We start from the raw sequence: 22,150 nt of genomic DNA, 5'->3' as shown, positions 1-22,150 counted from the left end.
GTCCTCCACTGATGTCTCCAAAAAGGGCTATGCACAGTCAATGGCCATTATACTACAGAATGGTGTGCACATCCACATACAGGAGCATGGGGGAGGAGAGGAGAAATACTATACGCAGGGTCGGACCCTTCAAGAACATGAGCAGATAGTCATCCACGTAGCCTTCTCCAGCCACGACACTCCCAGTTGAACAGACGCTGCGTAAGTCAGTCTCTCTTCAGTCATCTACTGAAACGCCGGCCAGAACTGCCACGTCCGTCCTTCACTGCGGTCGGACCCTTCAAGAACATGAGCAGACAGTCATCCACGCAGCCTTCTCCAGCCACGACACTCCCAGTCGAACAGACGCTGGGTAAGTCAGTCTCTCTTCAGTCATCTATTGAACTGGCCAGAACTGCCACGCCCCTTCACCGCGGTCGGACCCTTCAAGAACATGAGCAGACAGTCATCCACGCAGCCTTCTCCAGCCAAGACACTCCCAGTCAAACAGACACTGCATATTAAGTCAGTCTCTCTTCAGTCATCTTCTGAAACGCCGACCAGAACTGCCACGTCCGTCCTTCACCGCGGTCGGACCCTTCAAGAACATGAGCAGACAGTCATCCACGCAGCCTTCTCCAGCCACGACACTCCCAGTCGAACAGATGCTGCGTAAGTCAGTCTCTCTTCAGTCATCTACTGAAACGCTGGCCAGAACTGCCACGCCCGTCCTGACCCTTCTAGAACATAAGCAGACAGTCATCCACGCAGCCTTCTCCAGCCACGACACTCCCTGGGTAAGTCATCTACATCTGACTGGCCTGGCCAGAACTGCCACGTCCGTCCTTCACCACGGTCGGACCCTTCAAGAACATGAGCAGACAGTCATCCACGCAGCCTTCTCCAGCCACGACACTCCCAGTCGAACAGACGCTGCGTAAGTCAGTCTCATCAGTCATCTACTGAAACGCCGGCCAGAACTGCCACGCCAGTCCTTCACCGTGGTCGAACCCTTCAAGAACATGAGCAGACAGTCATCCACGCAGCCTTCTCCAGCCACGACACTCCCAGTCGAACAGACGCTGGGTAAGTCAGTCTCTCTTCAGTCATCTATTGAAACGCTGGCCAGAACTGCCACGCCCGTCCTTCACCGCGGTCGGACCCTTCAAGAACATGAGCAGACAGTCATCCACGCAGCCTTCTCCAGCCACGACACTCCCAGTCGAACAGACGCTGGGTAAGTCAGTCTCTCTTCAGTCATCTACAGTCATCCACGCGCCTTCTCCAGAACTGCCACGCCCGTCCTTCTTCACATGAACTGTCGGACCCTTCAAGAACATGAGCAGACAGTCATCCACGCAGCCTTCTCCAGCCACGACACTCCCAGTCGAACAGACGCTGCGTAAGATCCTCTCTTCAGTCATGAACTGCCAAGCCCGTCCCCTTCAAGAACATGAGCAGACAGTCATCCACGCAGCCTTCTCCAGCCAAGACACTCCCAGTCGAACAGACGCTGCGTAAGTCAGTCTCTCTTCAGTCATCTTCTGAAACGCCAGCCAGAACAGCCACGCCCGTCCTTCCAAACTCACTCCACCTCTTGTCTCAAGCTTAGTTTTCTTTTCGGTGACATCAACTGCCACTGGTGTTCAGCCAAAGGTTAGGAAGACGAGCTTCTTTCTCGCCCGCCAAGCCTCACCTGGAAAATGTATTTTCACATTAAAATACCAATATACTACAGGTGTCAAGACTGAACGACTCCCGTCATAGTTGTTTCTGTGCAACAGTTACTCCTTACGCACTTTATTAAATGAAACGTCATCTCATGGACTGTTTGTTTAGCCTTAATTATTCAGTCACTTGGGAGCCAAATCATACATTCCATTAATACTATTTATACTCATTTGATCTTGAGGGAAGCTCCTTGTGACGCCGTGTTTGGTACTAGCCCCTCGGGGATCAAAGTATATATTATACACGCCCATTTCTATTAATGCAATTTGTCGACCACACAATATAGAAAACGGTTGTATATAATATACTTTGATCCCCGAGGCCCTAGCACTAAACACGGCATCACAAGGAGCTTCCGACATACCGGGTTGATACACCGAAACGCTCTCACAAGAACGTATTCGTAGAGAAACAGTTGCAGATTCTACCCATCTCCTGCTGTCCTAATTAGAGCAAGAACTCTGGCTGCCATCATCCGAACCAGCGAACGACTGCACCAGCCCATTCATTCTGAAAATATCACACAAGGTATCCTCCAACATTTTTCCGAAGCTGACTCCTCTCCCAGAGGGAAAAAATACTCCTCCAATTACTTCGTCAGTAAAGCTATATGGAATGCAGAAAACTAACGCAATTTGTCTGCATTATATTATACAGCTATCAATGGTATTTTTCTTCTACATATCAAAAAACTTATTTACTTGGTAATTAAGTAACTGTACTTAAAGTTTGTACATAATGATCTACAACTATATAATAACTTACTGATGAACTGACAAGGCTGCAGTAACCCAGTATTAACAGAACTAAAATAAAGTGGTTGCCAACAAACCAAAATTCTGATATGAAATGTTTGCTGTACACGGGCTTCCAAACACAATCCAAAGTGCTTAAAATATCTCATACAGCAACTTCGTACAGTACCAAGACCATTACACCTGGGAACTGAGACAAATGTACGCTGATATGCCAAATTATTATGAAACAAGCTTTACTCAAGGCAAACTTAATGTTGATACCTGTGTTTGCATTTTGTTATTAAGATAATGACAAATATCCTTAAAAACCAACAAAGAGGGTTTGCTTATTCTAGCACTTTGCTACATAACTCTGTAAGCTAAAAGCTGCCGTAATAGATGACTAAATGGGCGCAGTTAAGTTGCCGTAATAGATGACTAAATGGGCGCAGTTAAGTGTTCTTTCGAAAAAAAAATACACTTTAAAAGATATTCGGTTCGTTACCTTACCTTCTACCAGCCCGTGCCCTTATGATATTCTATTTCAATTTCTGTCAAAGCACATATGTTGTTTTCTTCTTTATGGAGCTATTGTCAATGGATAGTAATCAAAATCAAGTCAAGTATTAAATGAATATGACCACTTCGGCGCGTGCCATGGGTGAATTTATATCAGTGGAGCTAAGATACGCCGAAGTTTGGGAAAAACAAACTTGACATCATATGAAACTGAGACTAGTCAAACCGCTACCCCAAAAGCTAAATCTGTGAAGAAGAAAAACACTACACAAGGAAATGTTCGTATCTGTTGTAAATCAACAGAAGACCAGTTCATTCCATTAAAATAAAACTTATATAACTGATGGTTAATGATGACTCTATGCTCAGTGAGCGGTCACGGAAAATTAAGGAGGAATACGCCACGGAATTTAAAGGAAAAATTATTAAAAAGCACTAATGATGACAAACAGATACCATAAATGAAAGAGTAATTGGTGCCACATGAATTGCACAAAACACCAAATTTACTTGAGCGCAATTAAACTAATATTAAGACAATGCCATCTTCAATGTAATCATTTGTAAGAGATTACAGTACTCCTCTGTTCCCAAATTTCATTCAGGCTCCGTTAGCGGCGATGCCCTAAGCACTTAAAAATGATGTCACCTCATACATAAAAGTTCTGTTTCTTTATATGAAATCAATTTTCCTTTGACTGTTCAGGTCACAGACTTCAACTCCTTTTACTGCAAAATTTTAAGGGACATTCCTGTTTTATTAATGTTATTTTTGGTTTTCACAACCATTCTCCCTTTCCCTCTGCACTTACAAGAGAGATTCGATTGACAAGATCAGTTGATTCTGATGTGTATATGTAACTCTGAGAATTAGGCAATAGCTCAGCATTAGACACTATCACAGTCCTTCATATCGAAAATTAACATGGCAGTAGATGACAGAGAGCTAACTTAAAACTGAGTTAAAAAGTTGGCCAATCCTAGACAATGCACACCTGATCTTGAAAAATTGAGGAGAACTTGTTTGCGTAGTATAAAAAAACAAATGGTCACATTCAGAAGAAACATTTATAATAGACACAGCCGAACGATCAAAGAATGTGATTTTCTATAGCTTCATAGAGCATCTATAAAATCCTGACTCCTAACCATCTTAAGCGTTTCACTTTCCAGTAAACAAATAATAAAAAGTCAGACTACTTCATTGTTTCGTTAATTCGTCGGACTGTAAACTACAATGAATAATCCCCGTTGCTCCTTGACATTCATCACTTCAAAAGGGTTACTAGTTTGCACATTGACACACAATAGTAATACAGCGCAGAACAATGATAGCGTATATGACCATGAATTTAAAGTTCGGAAAACCAAGAACTCTAAGGAATTACAGTCCAAAAAATAGTTTTGAAAAACCTTACACAAACAAGACCCCTTCGCTCACTCTTAACCATCAAGGCCTTCCCTTACGGAATGTAGAGCATTCTTACCAACCTACTGTTCACTGTGTAAAAATAAACACTGATCTACCCTACCACTTTTACCACTTCTCCCTAATATTTCTCTTCCCTCGCCAACTATCTTTAAATAACACCATGCAAACAATTCATCTCAAGAACGTCAATACATAAACTATAAATTACCAGTATTTTTACACTGAGAAACCATTACATTAACAAAGCTACCAATGATTCCTCAACAAAATGAACAACCATTTAAACAGTTAACGTTAATTAGTCTACTCGAACCAGTGTGTGATGCAATAAGTCGCAACATACCACTCGTCTTTAAATGCAATCCGTTATATCTTCTAACTTTTTGCACCTAAAATTGCTCATCTTGCTGTGTAAGTCTATTTTTCCCCAGATTCACGGGAAGGTCGGTCTATATATGAGATGTTCTGTCACTTAATTTAAGTCGACTGAAGTCAATACACGTCTCTATCTGCCACGTCGGTCTTTCTTTAATGTTCTCTTGCGAGAAAGCATGTAGTATACACAAGAACAAGAATGGGCAAGCCACTTAAAAACTTCCATCCGTGTAGTAAACAGCCTGCTTACGTAACATTCTGGAGGTGTGGTCTCCATTTGAATGAAATGATTTATGAGAACTGACAGCCTATGACTAGGTGCGGGAACAGATTTAAAAGGTCAAGAAAAGTGGCCAACATTTCGTGAGGCCTACGCTATTTTGCTGGTTCTAAGTACTAAATCTCAAATTACAGTTATGACGAATGCTACAAAATTCTAGATGGCTGGTTATCAAAATCGGAGTTTATTTTCTGCATTTTTGGTTTTAGCCATAAATTTGGACTCCTGCATTACCAAAATCATCCATTCCACTATTCCTGGTAGATCACACATCCAATAAAGAACATATTGAAATTCAATAAATGTTGTTGTATTACAGAATGATGACACAACAGGGTCATTTTTCATTTTACGAGTACCAATGCGAAGTAAACTGATGCGTGACACTAAAGAGCTTGTATAGATTTATATCTGGCGATTTTTTTCAGCCACCCTAATAAACTTGTATTTTCTCAAAGAAAACTCCTCAGTGGGCCTATATAAACATCCTATCAATCCGCTACGGGGCCCGCGTAAATATGGGTCTTTAATTAGCGGCTAATTGGACATGAATCTCTTAAAAATTAGTCACTGAAACCTGGAACATCTTATGTTTGATGAAATGGGAACTGATCATAATGAGGCTCCCCAGAGTCAAAAAGGTTAGCAAAACTGTGCAACTGTAGTCCTTACACATTCCTAAATCATAACCCCCTAACACGAGATAATTATCTGCCATCTTTACCTATATTATCATTGCTAACCAATACGCATCAGCCAATAGCACTCAAGTGTAGGCCCAAAAAATCATTATGACTCTCCAGCATCTAACTTTATTAATTAATCACTCTACTTCCACATCCTCTCATACCTGCTTGCAAGATACCATAAATGAAGCAGAACTGCAATACCGCCGTGAATACTTCAACTACTTCTGTATGGTATTATTTGGATATTCGTTACCTATTGTCACTTCCAATTTTCTTCCACACTTGCATAAGCCCCTAATACTCCTGGGTTTTCTTTTGTTGAAGCCTAAAGTGGTAAACTAATTATATTTTTCCTCTCTCTTATGTCCAAACCAGTGAAACCTGGTTTTAATCATATTAATCTAATTGCATTTTTGTGGTCCAACCGTTTTGGCCAATTGTGAATCTTATTTTTCAAGCTGACTCTAGTATCGTTATGGTGCTTAAACAAGGCCCCCATTCAGACCAAACATTTGTAGCTCTCTCTCTCTCTCTCTCTCTCTCTCTCTCTCTCTCTCTCTCTCTCTCTCTCTCTCTCTCTCTCTCTCTCTCTCTCTCTCAGCTTTTTTCCTTTAATTTCCTGTTAGTGTAAGAAATTCCATCAATCTTTTCCTCACTAATTCCCTTCATTCTAAGTTAATCGCCCTTTTTCCCCTTGCAGCCGAATTTCCAAGTTGATTCTGAAATCCTTCATTCCAATTGCATTAGTTCTCTACATCTGTCTACATTATCTGCGTTTCTTTAGTCATCGGAAAAAAGCCTTCATCGAACACTGAAAATACATAACTTTCCCGCAAAACTTTTCTTTAAATTAGAATCCATCATCCATTTTTTTATCCTAAAACCATGTAAGTTTATATTTCTTTGGCTCTTACATTTTGTTACCCTTTGCCTCAAACTTTTTTTTACCTTTATTTCTGCAATGCATAAGCGTAGACGGTGTTACGTTGTCGAACTGAGCCACGCTTTAATTATTTGTATATCAGTTAAATTAAGTTTTTGACGATTGCCGTTTTCACTTGTCGAATACATCACATTTCTTGGATTCTTTTATTAAGGTATAATTTTATGTCGAACTCACTACAAAAACATGTTCAACATTAGAGTAAACACCGTCAGTACAGAAAAAATTCATGAAATCAAGTTGGGACTTCAGTTGTACTTAGATCTCAGTTGATACGTGATTTACTTAACATTTCTGACGGAAAATAAAATCTTTAGTCTGCTTATTTAATCCTCCTTAAATTGAAGTCATTAATGAAAGTATGGCAGTCTGTTCAATTAAATACAGTCTTATTACATAAGCTTTCATTTCATTTAAATAAATCTGCAGTAATAATTGCCGTATATTTTTCCTTAAAACTATTTTCTATAGTTAACGCACAAAATTTTTTCGTTCTTATGAGATTTATTAATACTTCATAAGGAAAATAAATGTAAGATAAACTTAAGCAGTAAATTTTGATCTTGAAGTCGTAATAACCTTACCGAAGAAAAATACGAAATATTTTTTTTATTTTTTCATAACGTGCCTATTACGGAGTGACTTTGCCTACTTTCTTAAACCCATAACAACAAAAACTGACAAGAATACGCAACCAAAATACGATTCCTCCTAAATATCTTTGACTTTTAGGGAAATGAATTGTTAAATATCTTTGACTTTTAGGGAAATGAACTGTTGAAGAAACAATCTGAAAGGAACTGCAGAATATACAAGTAAACACCCTAAACCTAAATCCATGGATAGGTAGCCTCATCTCTGAAAATGACGACCTGAAAACTGTCAAGGAAATGATAGCCAAAGATGACAAATATAAACACTATCATCAAATGTACGCCACAAATACGAAAGGCTATCTATGACAAAGGTGACAAATTGTGTACACCGTATAGCCGTTACAAAGTATACGACTGTTACACGCCCTATCAGTGCTATAAATGTTAGGAATTTGGTCACAGCGCAACAAATTTGGTGAAAATCACAAATCAAATGAATGTGCTAGCAACACCTTCAAGTGTAAATATTGTGTAAAGAAAGGTCGTAGTGATACTAAACATAAAACATATGATGGCAATAAGTGCACAGTATATAGAGAATATGTGTCAAAGGTGGATCATGGTTTTGATTAATAATCTTCCATGCAATTTATTACAAGAAGAAAGCAAATTAAAAAAAGAACTAAAGACTCTCCTATTCAGCAGGAGCTACGATACTGACGAGGAAACACTGAAAGACAATGATAAAATATAAGAAGCACCTTATTTTGAAGACGTTCAAGGGCCCCCTGTGGAGGGCTGTACATAAAACCAAACAAAGTGAAAGTGAAGTCAACGGCAAAATTTTAGACCCACAACCTGAACTGAACGAACTTCATACGAGGGTGCTAAAATGCTACAAGATAGAAAGAAAATGACGACTGATGCTTCAAAAATCTTAAATAGTAACATTAGTATCTACACTAGAGTCTAAACAGTTTTCACAACTTACTCGTTCATCCAGAGTTAGTGTCCTGGAGTGACTCCATTCGATTAAAGGTTGCTTGAAAGAAATAATCGTTTGCTGTTCTCTTGTGCAGGGATCGAAAACTTAAGGGGTTACATTTTGTCTCTGAAAAATAAAATTTCGTGAATATATGTTTAAACATACAGTTGAATTAAGTCATTCGACATACAGTTAACTGAATTTCCAGAGAGAGAGAGAGAGAGAGAGAGAGAGAGAGAGAGAGAGAGAGAGAGAGATCTTTGTCCAAAGATCATTCATTTGATATTTAACTATCTCCCAAAGCATGTGCATATTTTAACATCAGTGCCTTCACCCCAGACTTCCAGAATTAGATGAAACTGAAAATTTTCTTAATTTACATTTTGTTTGATATATAACGAGATATTTTTCTGGACATTAAAATTCCACCGTATTAACGCTAACCTTATCATTCACAATCCATTAAAAACTCTTAAGACTATTCCTGGGTTCCCGGACATGTAGTATAAGGTGTTCATTATGAAAATACCACAGTTATCTAGCTAAGCAATGAAAAGAAATATCTTTACACTGACCTTATCATTTCGCCCATACGAGAACTTTGACGCAAACTCCATTCGTACACAGTACAGTACTTGCATAACTTTTCACTGAAGAGCAAGCCAGCTAAAAGGGCGATACAGCAAGATCCACTTCAGAAGTGCACTTCCCAAACGCTGAGCGAATCCTTATGCCACATACCAACGATTTCTTGTAACTCTCAAATCCGGCGGCGATGCATCTGGCAAAGAATAAAACACGTGGGATTGAAATAACTCCTTAATTTCACTTTTTTAGTTAGTGGTTAATAATTTGACATTGTACGAAATTTACAAAATGTATTCAACAAGGAAATGCTGGTTATGAAAGGAATTAGATGGGATCACGTGAAATTGGAGATACTTTTATTGTAACAAACCTCCTCATAAAAATTGTATATCAGTTGCAGAATGTAATGTACCAAAACCTTGTATGGCGAGGATGAGCAATACGCGGAAATGAAATCGTGATGAGGGCAAAAGTGACCACAATAATCTCCTCGATTTTATTCACTGGGGTCGGAAACGGGCGAAGGTAAGTCAGTGAGGACTGGAGAGACAGTATTACAGCAATGCTTTTCCCCTTGCATTGACTGCTATACTCTTAATGTGGGCTTGATCTACTTTAACAGGTTCTCAGGTCCAAAATTAAACCGAGTTTGCCCTTTATTCCTTATAATAGCTTAATGATGCCAAAACACCGTTTGAAGGAACATTCTTTTATATAGTCATACTGGTTGCAGTCATGGTTGCTCTATCTGATTCCTTATTTCCCTCGATGCCTGAATGAGCAGGGATCAATTACACCAACAATTATACCAACTTTCTGTAATTTATGGAATAAATTAAGTATTTTAGCTTCTCCGTGGTAAGAGAAATGTTCAGTATTTCCAGGATTAATAATGCTGAGTATTTCTATGCTACTTCTACAATCGCTGACAATGGCTTGGTGAACGCACTTTTTAATTTTAAAAGAAAAATTTGCGATAATTCTGCGCTGAAAACAAGAGAAAATATGACCAGGTGTTCTAACCACAGTGCTAAATGTAGCTTACTCACCTGTTCTATCACTCATTCACCTTAGATCTTCTGTCCAGAAAATAATTTCCGTAAATATGTTTCTGCCTGCACCTGGCTTGCTCTAGCCAAAATCATTATCCAAAGACGATTTAAAACATTAAGTTCTAAAAGTTTGCTCTTCATTTAAAAACGTTTTCACAGAGAATGGTCATAAAAACATTAACATTCCTAAAAGTTTTTACAATTCATTTGTAAAACGTTTTAAAGGAAATACGTGGGGATAAAAACATTAAAATAACTAAAATACTGTAAAATTCACTTGTAAAACATTTTAAAGGAAATACGTCCATTGCAATCCTTTTCAAACCGTTTATCGATATTCAAATTAACTAATTGCCAGAGTCAACATGCATCCCTGTTGTACCAAGTACGTTTAAGAATGATACATTCCATATCACCATTGAGAGAGAGAGAGAGAGAGAGAGAGAGAGAGAGAGAGAGAGAGAGAGACAGAGAGAGAGAGAGAGAGACAGAGAGAGAGAGAGAGAGAGAGAAGAGTTACTGGTAAACCTTGGGTAGGTTAAATAAAATGAAATAGCTGAAAATCATATTGTATATTTTCTCCAGAAAAATTCATGCACTTAACATTAATCATACCTTTCTTTAACAAAAATTATCAATATTCTTAAAAAGAAATTCACTGAAACCACAGAAAAAAGACCACCACCACATAGGCTGACAACACGGCACAAAAAAACTAATCTACAACATGCAGTTAAAAAGACAATCGGGACTTGACAAACATTGACTGTTATAATGTCTCGTATCCTCAAAACCTTATTTCAGATGTGATATCGGCTTATACACATACTTAGCAAACAAATACAAACCTAACTTGCATCATGAGAATTAAAGTGTTATGAACAAAAAAAAAAACAAGACAGCGAAATACAGTATATTACATGTATGGAAATAGCATGAAAACAAAAATGATTTTTCACAAAAGTGTTAGTTTCGGGCTAAAAGTCTTTAATATCTTTTCAAAATATTAAACTGACTGAAATGACAAAGATATTAAAGACTGATTATGAAATAGCTACCTTTGAAAAACCCTCAATTAGGCTAAAGCATGCAGATAGAAATAGCATAAATGTTCGTTCATGAAAACTAACTGTTGTCTACTAAGCAAATCTGCAAAAAACTAATCCTTGTTTGTAAATACTTCATAAGAATAATGCATCATAAACAATTTAACACCAGATGATCTCATAAATGTAAGCCAATTAGTGTGTGTATTATGATCCATAATACTTTTAAGAACCTGAAAAATGTCACGTCATGCATGCTGTTAAAACACCTTGAATTGAGGTTTACAAAACGAGCTATAAACTTGGTTTATTGGTGCCAGATTCACTTTAAATATTCCCTTCATGAAAACGCTTACACATCCTACTCTTTTCATTTCACAACCAAGATCTCCAAGGTAATGAAAGCTATTCTCCTGTCACTTCATCAGTGAAGTCACACCTTTTCCATACGGGAAAACAGCCACAGCCCTCCAGATGGCGTGTTAAATAAACACTAAATTCCAACAGGTCTTAACCATTGTTATTACAATGCAAAATTCGGTGAATCAAAAAACCATGAAGTCAGGTATGCCTGGACCTTACCTAACAATACGAACTACAGAATACTTATTTCCTTCTAAATTTGTGGGCCTAACAAAATGTCCCATTAATCGTTCATGCTAAATAACATACCCCAGATCATGGTCACCAGACCACCTTGAATTTACTGTCCGGAGTTCGATTTGTATAGCCATTCGCATCATTACAGGGCTAATAATATTTGTGGAAGCATACATCATATCAGCATTCATAAGTTTTCACATATTTTTTTACAGAATATATTCTGTAACGAAAAACCTATTAGTAGACATTCTGTACATATTGTAGTTACTTTATCTTTTTAAACTATTCCCAATCCCCCAGTTCTTTTCTATCAAGTCTTCAACATTTAGGACGAGTCCAGAGATCAACAACGGCCTTGCATTTAACTTAAACCCTTATTTGTGTTTCCAGGCCGACATTACTTAATGTCCAGTTATAGTTTTGGTGTTATAGTTACTCTTTAATATACTGATGCTTTTACACTTTCTTAAAACACGTTAGATGTATAATACATATAATACTCGATCCAATAATCTCTCGAAACGTTCAAAGATTTCTACCTCACTTTGAAGCATAAAAACGATCTACCTGATGTTCCAGGCTTGCATGTTTATTCCCCTCTGTACAAAAACGATTAGTTTTTAAGATTGAATGCCAAAGCAAATTACAAATTATTTCCAAGAAAATTAAGATCTACTGAAAAGAATGAAATGAAACAAGATCATGAAGCAAGCTCCAGTGAAGTTCTTGTTTTTTTGCAATCTTACAAATTTTCCTCTGGCAAAATAACGAAAACCAAAAAATTAAAGCTGTACCACAAATACCTGGACCAGTACACTTTCAGATTCTACTGTCGGAGACTACAAGGTAAGAAAAGCCTCAAATGTCAACGTCATACAAGTTTTTAGCATACACTGGATAAAACATGATTGCCCGACTGCCCGCAGAGGAATATGCCACAAACTGTTGTTCATGTTAGTAGTTTTTATTTTCTAATTAGCATTAGAACAGCACAACACCTGATACGCAAACACACAGACTACATGGCCCAGGTGACGACTAGATCCAGGAGTTGAAAGAGAGAGAGAGAGAGAGAGAGAGAGAGAGAGAGAGAGAGAGAGAGTGTGTGTGTGTGTGTGTGTGTGTGTGTGTGTGTGTGTGTGTGTGTGTGTGTGTGTGTGTGTGTGTACGCTCAGAAACCGAAGAGGAACAAGGAGGATTTTCTTAGCTCCATAGGTTGGGACACACATAAACAAGCAAAGTATCATGTCAAGACCTTTGTTCGCGACCTTTGTTAATAATTTGGTTTGCAAGCGTTGCTATTCCCTGAACTGGGAAGACCTCATAGGAGAACTATTTGACAACCTACGATTGCTACGTTAGCAGGCACTTGTAGCAAACAAGAATAAGGACTTTTCACTCCAAAAGGTTACTAATATAAAGGTAATTATTTTTTTTCCATATTTTACTTTGTAACGACTCTTAAGATCAAAATTGAAACACTAAGTGAAGACTCACTTTGCAGATCCCAAAGAATCTTAATGAGATGGCAAAGGCAGTTACAGCCCATTACTGCAAATATGTGCTCAAGAAACTAAAATAGCTCACATCAATATATAAACTACTTATACCTACACTGCAACAAGCGTTGCAGGGACCATTGCAGAAAACTTTCGAGGGGACAGATGCAACTGAAATAAGCAAATAAAAAAAATGCCACCCCACCCTCATGCTAACCGTGTTGACATTTTTACACCCAAAAATGCTACTCATGGATCTCAAATGCCTATAAAAAAAATTACCTATTTCTGCGGAGGCTGTGGCAAAAAGCTCCCAGAACCAGAGCATTAAACTAGACATTCTGTACACAAAGCAGGGAAGCTAATTTAAATCGTCCCATCAGACAGTGGTATCAGTTCTTAAGATTAAAGCACACTACTATGAAATGCAGCCAACCCACAAAAATGTGAAGTATTTGCAGAAACACGTTTTATCTTTTTAAAGGCAAACCACTTGTCAACTGAAGCCCTCCCCATTGAATGCTGCATAACCCCACAACCCCAGTATACACCAGACACGAAGTCAAATGCTGACCAAGACAGGTTTAGATTAAGCCGGCCTTATGCTAACAGGCCCTCGCCCAAAGACGTTCTGCAAGTGTAGTAATTTGATGTGAATCAGAAGGCCAAAATTTTGTATACCCCGCTCCATCACATCACCCAAATGCCGAGAAGGGATAACATAGAAAACGATTTTGACGGACCTAGTCTCAATTCCAGGGGTAACCCCTTTAATTTCCTTCTCGTAATTTGGAGCGCGTTCACACGGAAAAAATGAACCTGAGGTAGCAAAACTACGTAACTACATCACCACACACTGGTTGGGAACACCACTATTCAAATGAAAGACGTGAACTAGAGGGACAAACACAAAAGGGCCACTCCACACGGACAAAATTGGATTTGAAGGAGACCGCTTACTCTAAAAACAGTAAAATCATTACAAGAGAGCAGTTACGTTTCAGCATAAAACAAATTACCGGGCTACAAGGCATATTAATTGAGAAAGTAATTTCTCATTGTTTTTGAAGTAATGCAAAGCGTTTTTTCGGTGCTGAAATTGTAACCGAAAGTTAAAAATCAAAGCATAGCCTACCTCTTCACTAAGGAGATTGACATTTACCACCAGGATATTCGGTGGATAAACAAGAAAGGTCTAAGACACATCACCAAGCTATAATTACAGGTTACACGAAGGTATGCTAATATTCATACAGAACACTTGCCTTCGAGCGCACCTACTCAGGAGAAAAGGGACTATTGAACATGCTAATATTCATACAGAACACTTGCCTTCGAGCGCACCTACTCAGGAGAAAAGGGACTATTGAAAACATACAGAAATGTTACAACTTAATGACTGACCACCTGAAAATTACAGATTATCAGTTACATTACCAAATTGTTTGTTTACATCCACACCCTCCTAATAGGACTCCTAAATGCACATCATTCAGTATTGCAGAATACATCCTCAAAAAACACTCGCCCTGATCCAAAGTCAAACAATTCTACATATATTGTAATTTCCACACTCCCACCTCGGTCAATGAAAACACTCCCATTGTGCATTATACCTATACCAAGTCATTCAATCCGATTATCCATGACTTTCATTTTCCTAACCTTCAACAATATCTAAGCTCAGGATCAAATTCAAGCCAAAAGCCAGAACCACCCAAGGTGCCAACTTGAAATAAGATGCAAAACCGCACTGCCAGCTCAGCTGTAATTGGAAAGGGAGAACAGCCTCTAAATTCGTGATAATAGGAAGTACTTTGCAATCCAGGTATTATTATACTGAATGAAACAGTCGTAGCTGGCGTTTAAATCAAAGGGTCAAACACGTTTTTGGATACAAAACTAACGAATGCGACAGGACAGACGTTTTCATTGCGAACCCCGTTCAATTTGCCTATGCAAAGAAGGAATACGACAACATTATAGCAGTAAGACTTCACGTGAATACAGGACCCATACTCACTACCACTTCTAGTCTGCTCATATGATTTTCATTAACATTACCTCCAACACTGCACACATCTCTTACCTAGACCCAACAATTTGACGATTATACATCATTAAAAGTCGAAAACTATACATTTTAGGCCTACAATCTAACAGGTACACCACACAAGACACGATGAAGATTAACCCTTTATATCATTTTTGCTTATGTTAAGTTTTTGATATTCAATCACCACCGCACATGGCAACAACATAGCTTTTGATATTCACTCCACAAACACCGAAAAATACAAGAAAAGCGAAGGGAATTCGATGTGAAAATAAAAATTGTAATCAATCGACCTTGGTGTAGGCCAACTTGTCAAGCAGCCCCTGAACGAGTACTCATGTGATCAAGGAGCTAATAACACACAAATATGAACATAAGTGACGGCTTTCATACACAAACACCGAAAAAAATATCATAGCAACATCCAAGTTATCAGAAAAAAATGTACTTTTCCTTTGTTTTAAAAGAAGTACTAGAGCTGAAAAATGGGAGATCCCTTTTAAAAAAAAGGGCATGTTCTGAGTATATTTGGGTATGTGGGTCAAAACAATCGCGCAACACCAATTCACAAGAACTTGCTTGCTCGGAAGTTATAATCCTTGTTATTCATATGTAATTTCGTTCGTTCAAGGTGCAAAAATGTTTAAAAATTCTGCACCAGTTAAAGTTTTTCAAATGAAAGATTTTACTTCAACTTTCTGAAATTCAAATAATTTACAACCAGTAAAACTATTTCTGATGTCGATGACCACCAGCGGTGCTTCGACGGATGTTAAACCGATCACCAAATAGCACCCGACACTGCAATGCCCTTGCCTTCCAGACCAGGATTCTCTTAGTAAGTCCTACACCAGGCCAAAACTGGTTCTGGCTGTTTTAAAACACCGACAAGGGAGAACTATACTACTGCGTGCTCATGAAGGTTCGTAATGACGGAGGAATTTATTCACACCCCCAACCCAAAAAGAATTTTTGATACTTCTACCTAAAGATCTGACGCCCCGTTGCCTTCCAATTCAGTCGCGATCCCTACATCATCACAAAGACGAACGAAACCAGGAGACTCAGCATTTTAGAACTTACAGCTGAATATACGGTGGTTCTTGCCTACGTAACATTTATTAATAAGAGTTATGATTATCTTGAATGAACTCCGTTCCTTCACTCTTAGAAATATGTACCTTAAGTGTGTTCAGTGCATTACATACTTAATTTTATTAACACCAATTCGAAATTGGTAGGTAGAACCCAACCGACTGAAGACGAAAAGCAAGTGTCACTACAAATCGGCTCCTCAGAGACAATGTGTAGCCAGTGTGTGTGCGATTCCTGCCCGATCTACCAAATATGTGAAGCTTGTAGAAGTGAAGAAAAATGACATTCAAGTTCATATCACTGTGATTGCAGACCTAAAGTACTTAAAACTCCCTGATCGATTAATAAGTGACATGAAGGCAATACATCTGGTAAGTCATTTACTCAAGGCCCCAACGTCCCTCCAATGAAAGTTGATTTATAAAACTTACTTCTGTAACGAGATGCCAGCCAGTAAATGGCGACATCATTCACATCTTGTATTTCTTCTGCATTTCTTGATAAAAAGCCTCAATTCTCGAGCTACACTCCTCCATCCACAATAATAGACTTTCTTAATGATATCTCTGCATATAAGCTCCTTTTCAGAATAACAGCCAGTGAACCGTAATGTACTATGTTCTCAATTACGTTCAAGTCAGTCAACGTTTTTAACTACAACACGTTTTGCAATAAGAAACTCGAAGTACTTTGCACACCGAACACCCACCAGAGACACTATGACAACCAACCCAACCGGCAGGAAAATTTTTGGCAGACTGAAAATTTGCCTGTGACGAATGACAACTTTTTTACAGAAATCCTGGATTCTGATAGGTTATCTAGCTAAGAGACAGCTGAAATGCAAGGACCTGATTGGTCCTTTGAAGTCGCACTTCTAACCAACTAAAATAAGAATTAATGACCAAAACAAAGAAAACTGACTGATCTGACGACATAGTGTCCATATAATGTAGAGAGGACGTAAAATACCGGGAAAAATGCGCTTCAGATGAAACAAAATGACAAAACTTTCGAGCTGTTAATTTTTCCCATGTCTATTATAAGCATAATTATTTTCATATTACGAATTTCGGGCATTTGTTGCTATCTACAGTACATCCATAACCTTAAGTAATTAAAGGTCTCCCTGTAAGTAGATTTCCGGACATTAATGCAGTTTGTGTGATAGCCTGTACATAAATGACTTACTTCACGTCTGGAAAATATGACAGCCCGTTGTCCAGCAAACCGAATGATAATAAAGTTTATGTATGAAATTAGGGACAAAATGGAATTAACTACTTCTATGTTCTATGTACCCAAACGAATATCCTCGACCTATTTTTTTTTTTTTATGTTAGAACGTAACCAAACAACACCAGCATTATCATGATCCCATATGAATCTCCTAAAACAGTGATGGATAAAACCTAGATTCTGTACTTTTATAAAGGAGTAATAAGCAAATTGTAAGCCTGTCAATACCTCAACTCGGAATATGTAATAGATATTCTGTTCTGGAAAGCTGTTAACCACAATTGTCAAAAGTGCTGTGAACGCCAAAAGGAAGTTATTGCTCTAAAATACACTATCCTTTCATATCATTTGGCTTAATTTATTTTTCTGTTAAGTGGCCGAATAATTAATCAGTTTTGCTACGTATTTGTCAAATCCTTATTATTCTGTATTTGGAAAAGCACTCAAAGAAATTTTACTACTGTTCAAAACATCGCAGTTCTTGCCCGTTTTAAAATATATTGCATTCCAGGAACATGAGGAATCAAACCTCTTTTGCCATAAGAAAAACATATCTGTAACTATCAATCTTTCCTTTCTTGCTACGGGAACAATTATATATCATCCCCCCATCTGCTGGAGAACAAAACTACCCCTTAGGTGCAACTTGTAGTCATGAATTCTCTTTATAATGACCTGTAGCCACAAACACAATATTTCCCAATGATTCAAAGTGAACCTGGCAATGGGAATTAGATGTCAATCAGCATTGTTTTAGCATAAGATTAACTTCAAATATCAGAGTACATTGTTATTCGCTATGATATGAAGAGTGACGGTTTTTCATTCGTTATTAATCCTGATCTTATCGGATACAGTTTCACAAATCAGTTTGTTTTCTGTTGGATGGGGAAGGTAGAAATTCACTTTCCTGCATTGTTACATAATGACGAACGAGTAAAATTGACTTCATCATTATGTTTCTGCTGTTGACAACTCTGGGTCTTTCTGGGGTAGAGAATGGAAAAGATAAAGAGAGCCAATAGGAAACCGGGGCAACAGGAGTAGGGAAGGAAGAAGCTCAGTCAGAAACAACAAACTTCTCAACACGTCAAGGGTCCGGAGACTGGCTTTTCGAAAGGATTCCTCTCGTCACTTTCGGCCACAGAGACTCTAAGACGAATGCGACCGATGAGACGGCGAGTCCAATCCCCAGCACGTACAGGCAGCCTTGGATCTGTTGGCAGTAGATAGTTACTCACTCAGTCGAAAGGCGGGCAGGAAATGTACTGGTTAGTAAGCCAATATATACTGACTAACAATAGTAAATAGAGTACGATATTTTGGATTTTTCCTAGAGTGTGACCTGCAACGGTTTTCGGGGGTCGTTATCTAGGGCTAATATTTCTTGAGGGCCATTATCTTTATTACATTTACAGACTTTTGTTTATAATTTTACGGTAATCCCCAACGGGACTGTACTAATCAAGCCGCAAAGGTGGATACATACCAGGTTAAAACCCGTGGGAGTCACTAGGAAAGATCCGATAATCTTATGTGTTGTAACCGTATGACATATAATAATAATAATAATAATAATAATAATAATAATAATAATAATAATAATAATAATTTAACCTCACCTGATTAAGAGTCATGGGCTCTGGGTCATCAGAGCTCACTTCAGCTATGCAGGGCAGAGCAATGTACCTGTTTCTGAAATAGTCGATGATGCCAAAGAATCGCAGCCATTTCATCCTATAAATGGTAAGAAAAAGTAACCACTGAAACATGTCAAATAAAAGATATAATGGTTTATGGAAATCAATGTGAGAGTTCTGATTCAATAAGTTTCACTGTCTCTAACAAAGCAGTGTCTCCGTTAACCTGAGAATTAACTTGTGTACCTGGTGGTTAATCCACTCTGGTGGTTGGTCGCAACCTGGATGGAGAAAGTAGGGGCTAGCCACCTCATCCCAAAACACTTTCAAGATTAAAAATAACAATGCTACTCGACCTAAAGTCAATTAGTTAGGTTGCAGAGATGATTTAGAAAACGAGCCCCTGACAAGGGAAACTCAAGAAGAAAATATTGATCCCTGCTAAGGAAAACTTAAGAATATAACTGATTCCCTGACAAGACTGACTAAAAGAAAGAAAACGGACTCCTTGACAAAAGGAATTAAAAAATAAATTGACGTTCATATGACTAATGATTGAAAGTGACACGAAGAAATATTTCAATTTAGGGAAAAGAGGCAAACAAGAGGGAATCTTATATAAAAATGGTTGTAAAATTGGCAGTGAATGAAATATGGAGATAGAATGATGGGTCGAATTACTGTGGAAAACAGACAAATGAATATGTTGGAGCCATTTTAGAAGAATCTGCAATGTCCTCAACGCAGCAAGTGACGGAGACTGGATTCGATGTGATTTGTGATTCTTGTGATCTGTTGTGCCATAGTGCATGGAATGATGTTGCGTCTGAATGTTCAAACAAATTTTGTTCGATGAACTCTCTAAACAGCATCTCTAGAAATCAGTGTGAAAAAAATAAACTATTCGGTTTTACTGTAGTAACAGCAACAAATGGAAATAGGAGAAAATAAATGGAGAATACGATTCCATAATCAGAGTTAAGTTGTTACGCACACAAATTAAAAAAAAAAAACGCATTATGCATACTGCTCCGTCAGCCGCTGTCCTGACAGCACTCACGCACTTCAAGAATATTAAAGACATTCTTTGAATTTCATATGAGGTATCTTTGATATTTGGGACTCCTTCCTTTATATAAAGCATGTATTACTGACGGAGAACGTACCAAAGCAAAAATCTAAGATAGAGGGTTGGTCTTCAGGCAGCGCGAGCTCTTGCCTTCGAGCGGCGAGAAAGTGAGGTGAGGTTTTAATGGGCGTAACAGACGTGGTGTGAATCTCTGGCCCTGCCCAAAAAACTAAAGCCAAAGGTAGGAAACATTACATCACTAAATGTTCAACGCAAGCAAAGAGGAACATGAGCATATTAAACGACAGGTTCTATGTACCCATACGTCTACTAGTGGTTTTTTGCCCAATAGTACGTCACTTGCTCCCTCAAGCAGCCATAATTATCCTAAGCTGTTCCTGAAGCACCTGTGATAGAGTCAGGCCACCCTCTCTTTCAGTGTGCACTCATATTGCTGGAATTTCGAGCACAAGAGATCTTGTGCACTAATAGTGAGGGAATGGCCAAAGTGAGAAGTGTCACTGAAGTGAAATGAAGTGTACATTCAAGGATCACTCATCACATGAAACATAACAGGCTACTTGCTGAAGAAGAAATCAAAGGCCTCGCATAGCACGACAAAGCGTAAGAAGGTGGATGAACAGGGATGAATGGAGCCAAGAGACAATAAATCTAAAAGAAAATAGGAACATCAAAAGGCTACTACACAGGAGAGGATTTTTTCATCGAGAAAAAGGAGTCCGCTCGGTCAACCAAATGAGAGCTGAAAGGTGGGCCTCCAAAAACAGACTTGGGTGACATTGATATAAAAAGAATCAGGATAACTGAACCCTTATATATTATGCAAAGAAAAACGGTAGCAATCGTTGATTGTACTCCAATGTTTCTTTGTAAGCTATTTCATGATAAACATTCCTCCACATCATCATCAGTGCTTTTAGTCTGTCTGTCTACATCTCTCGAATGTTGCAGGAATTTGGTATTAGTCAGTAATAGAAGTGTTGGAAGCGAGAGAGAGAGAGAGAGAGAGAGAGAGAGAGAGAGAGAGAGAGAGAGAGAGAGAGAGCTACTCACGTGTCGTCGAAGGCATACAAAAATGGGCTATTTTGAGTGAAAGCAAAAACGTCCAGGTCAGTCCGCAGCGGAACTTTCCCCACGTAAAACCGGCATTTCTTTCCTCTCCTCTCGAACTGCTTTGCGCGACCGATAGCTGAACTATAACTGTCTGTAAAGGGGAATACAGAAATTTAGCAGGAAATCGAGATTCGGTATCAACACGCTAAAAGCTAATGTGCACTGTTTGTTTGTGTATATTTAGAAGAAGAAGAAAAAAACAAAACGAGAAAATACTTAGGTGATCTACCTGCCAGGGCAAAGGTACCATCAGCTACCTTCTCGAAAAATTCGTCGGAAGAGATATAACTCTCAGAGAAGAGTCTAACCTTGTCTCGCACTGGGTGGAAAACTCCATACTCAGCGAACTGGGGAAACCAAAGTGATACGTTACCACATAAAAAGTATAGACTAAAACTAAAATATCTAGTATGATGTGCTGATAATTATTCAGTTCTAAATAGAAGTAGCTATATATCCATATGAGGTATGAATAATGACATCCATATGAACGAAACGCACGTGACTTTTAAACTGAAGGACAAGCTCCAGAACTCACCACCAATGTTTCAACGAACTGCGTCTGTTCTCTAAGTGCTGGACGGGTCTTGCTGACCAAAAGGTCTTCTGCCGAGTCCAAGGGTTTCGATCTAGTGGGCGTGACCAGTGTACAAGAAGAAGTTTTGGGTTATTATCATTAAAATTTAGTATAAACAAAGCACAAGAGAGATACAGGATCCTGATGGAAAATATGCATAAATCGATTACATTTGTTCCACGTGAAGAGTTGGGGAAGGCTAACCCTTGAATATGATCTTTCCATTCAACCTAACAGAATCCAACGAGCTCGAATACAAACCTTTAGCACTAAGCTTGATTTTTTA

At 38.5% G+C, this 22,150-nt stretch overlaps 1 protein-coding gene across 2 annotated transcripts in view; it reads right to left on the bottom strand.

The window, feature by feature from the left end:
- Positions 1-2,138: 2,138 nt before the first annotated feature.
- The window catches only part of LOC136838630 (uncharacterized), a 76,847-nt gene continuing 56,835 nt past the window's right edge, over positions 2,139-22,150 (bottom strand). The window contains exons 12-19 of one of the 2 annotated variants that reach the window (XR_010853056.1): positions 21,826-21,916; positions 21,517-21,634; positions 21,228-21,378; positions 19,067-19,181; positions 16,637-18,660; positions 8,842-9,047; positions 8,273-8,392; positions 2,139-2,220 (exon numbers count right to left, since the gene is read on the bottom strand). Coding sequence is in view for 1 of the 2 variants with exons in the window: in XM_067103919.1 (XP_066960020.1) it covers positions 18,535-18,660; positions 19,067-19,181; positions 21,228-21,378; positions 21,517-21,634; positions 21,826-21,916 (601 nt within the window). In the remaining variant the exon portion in view is untranslated. Of the gene's footprint in view, positions 2,221-8,272; positions 8,393-8,841; positions 9,048-12,278; positions 18,661-19,066; positions 19,182-21,227; positions 21,379-21,516; positions 21,635-21,825; positions 21,917-22,150 lie in introns of those variants that run through there. The other variant, XM_067103919.1, reaches the window with a different exon arrangement.

Source organism: Macrobrachium rosenbergii, chromosome 5 (genome assembly GCF_040412425.1).
Source record: "Macrobrachium rosenbergii isolate ZJJX-2024 chromosome 5, ASM4041242v1, whole genome shotgun sequence".
NCBI lineage: Eukaryota > Metazoa > Arthropoda > Malacostraca > Decapoda > Palaemonidae > Macrobrachium > Macrobrachium rosenbergii.
The sequence above is the reverse complement of the archived record's forward strand: the minus strand, read 5'-3'. Positions and strand labels throughout refer to the sequence as shown.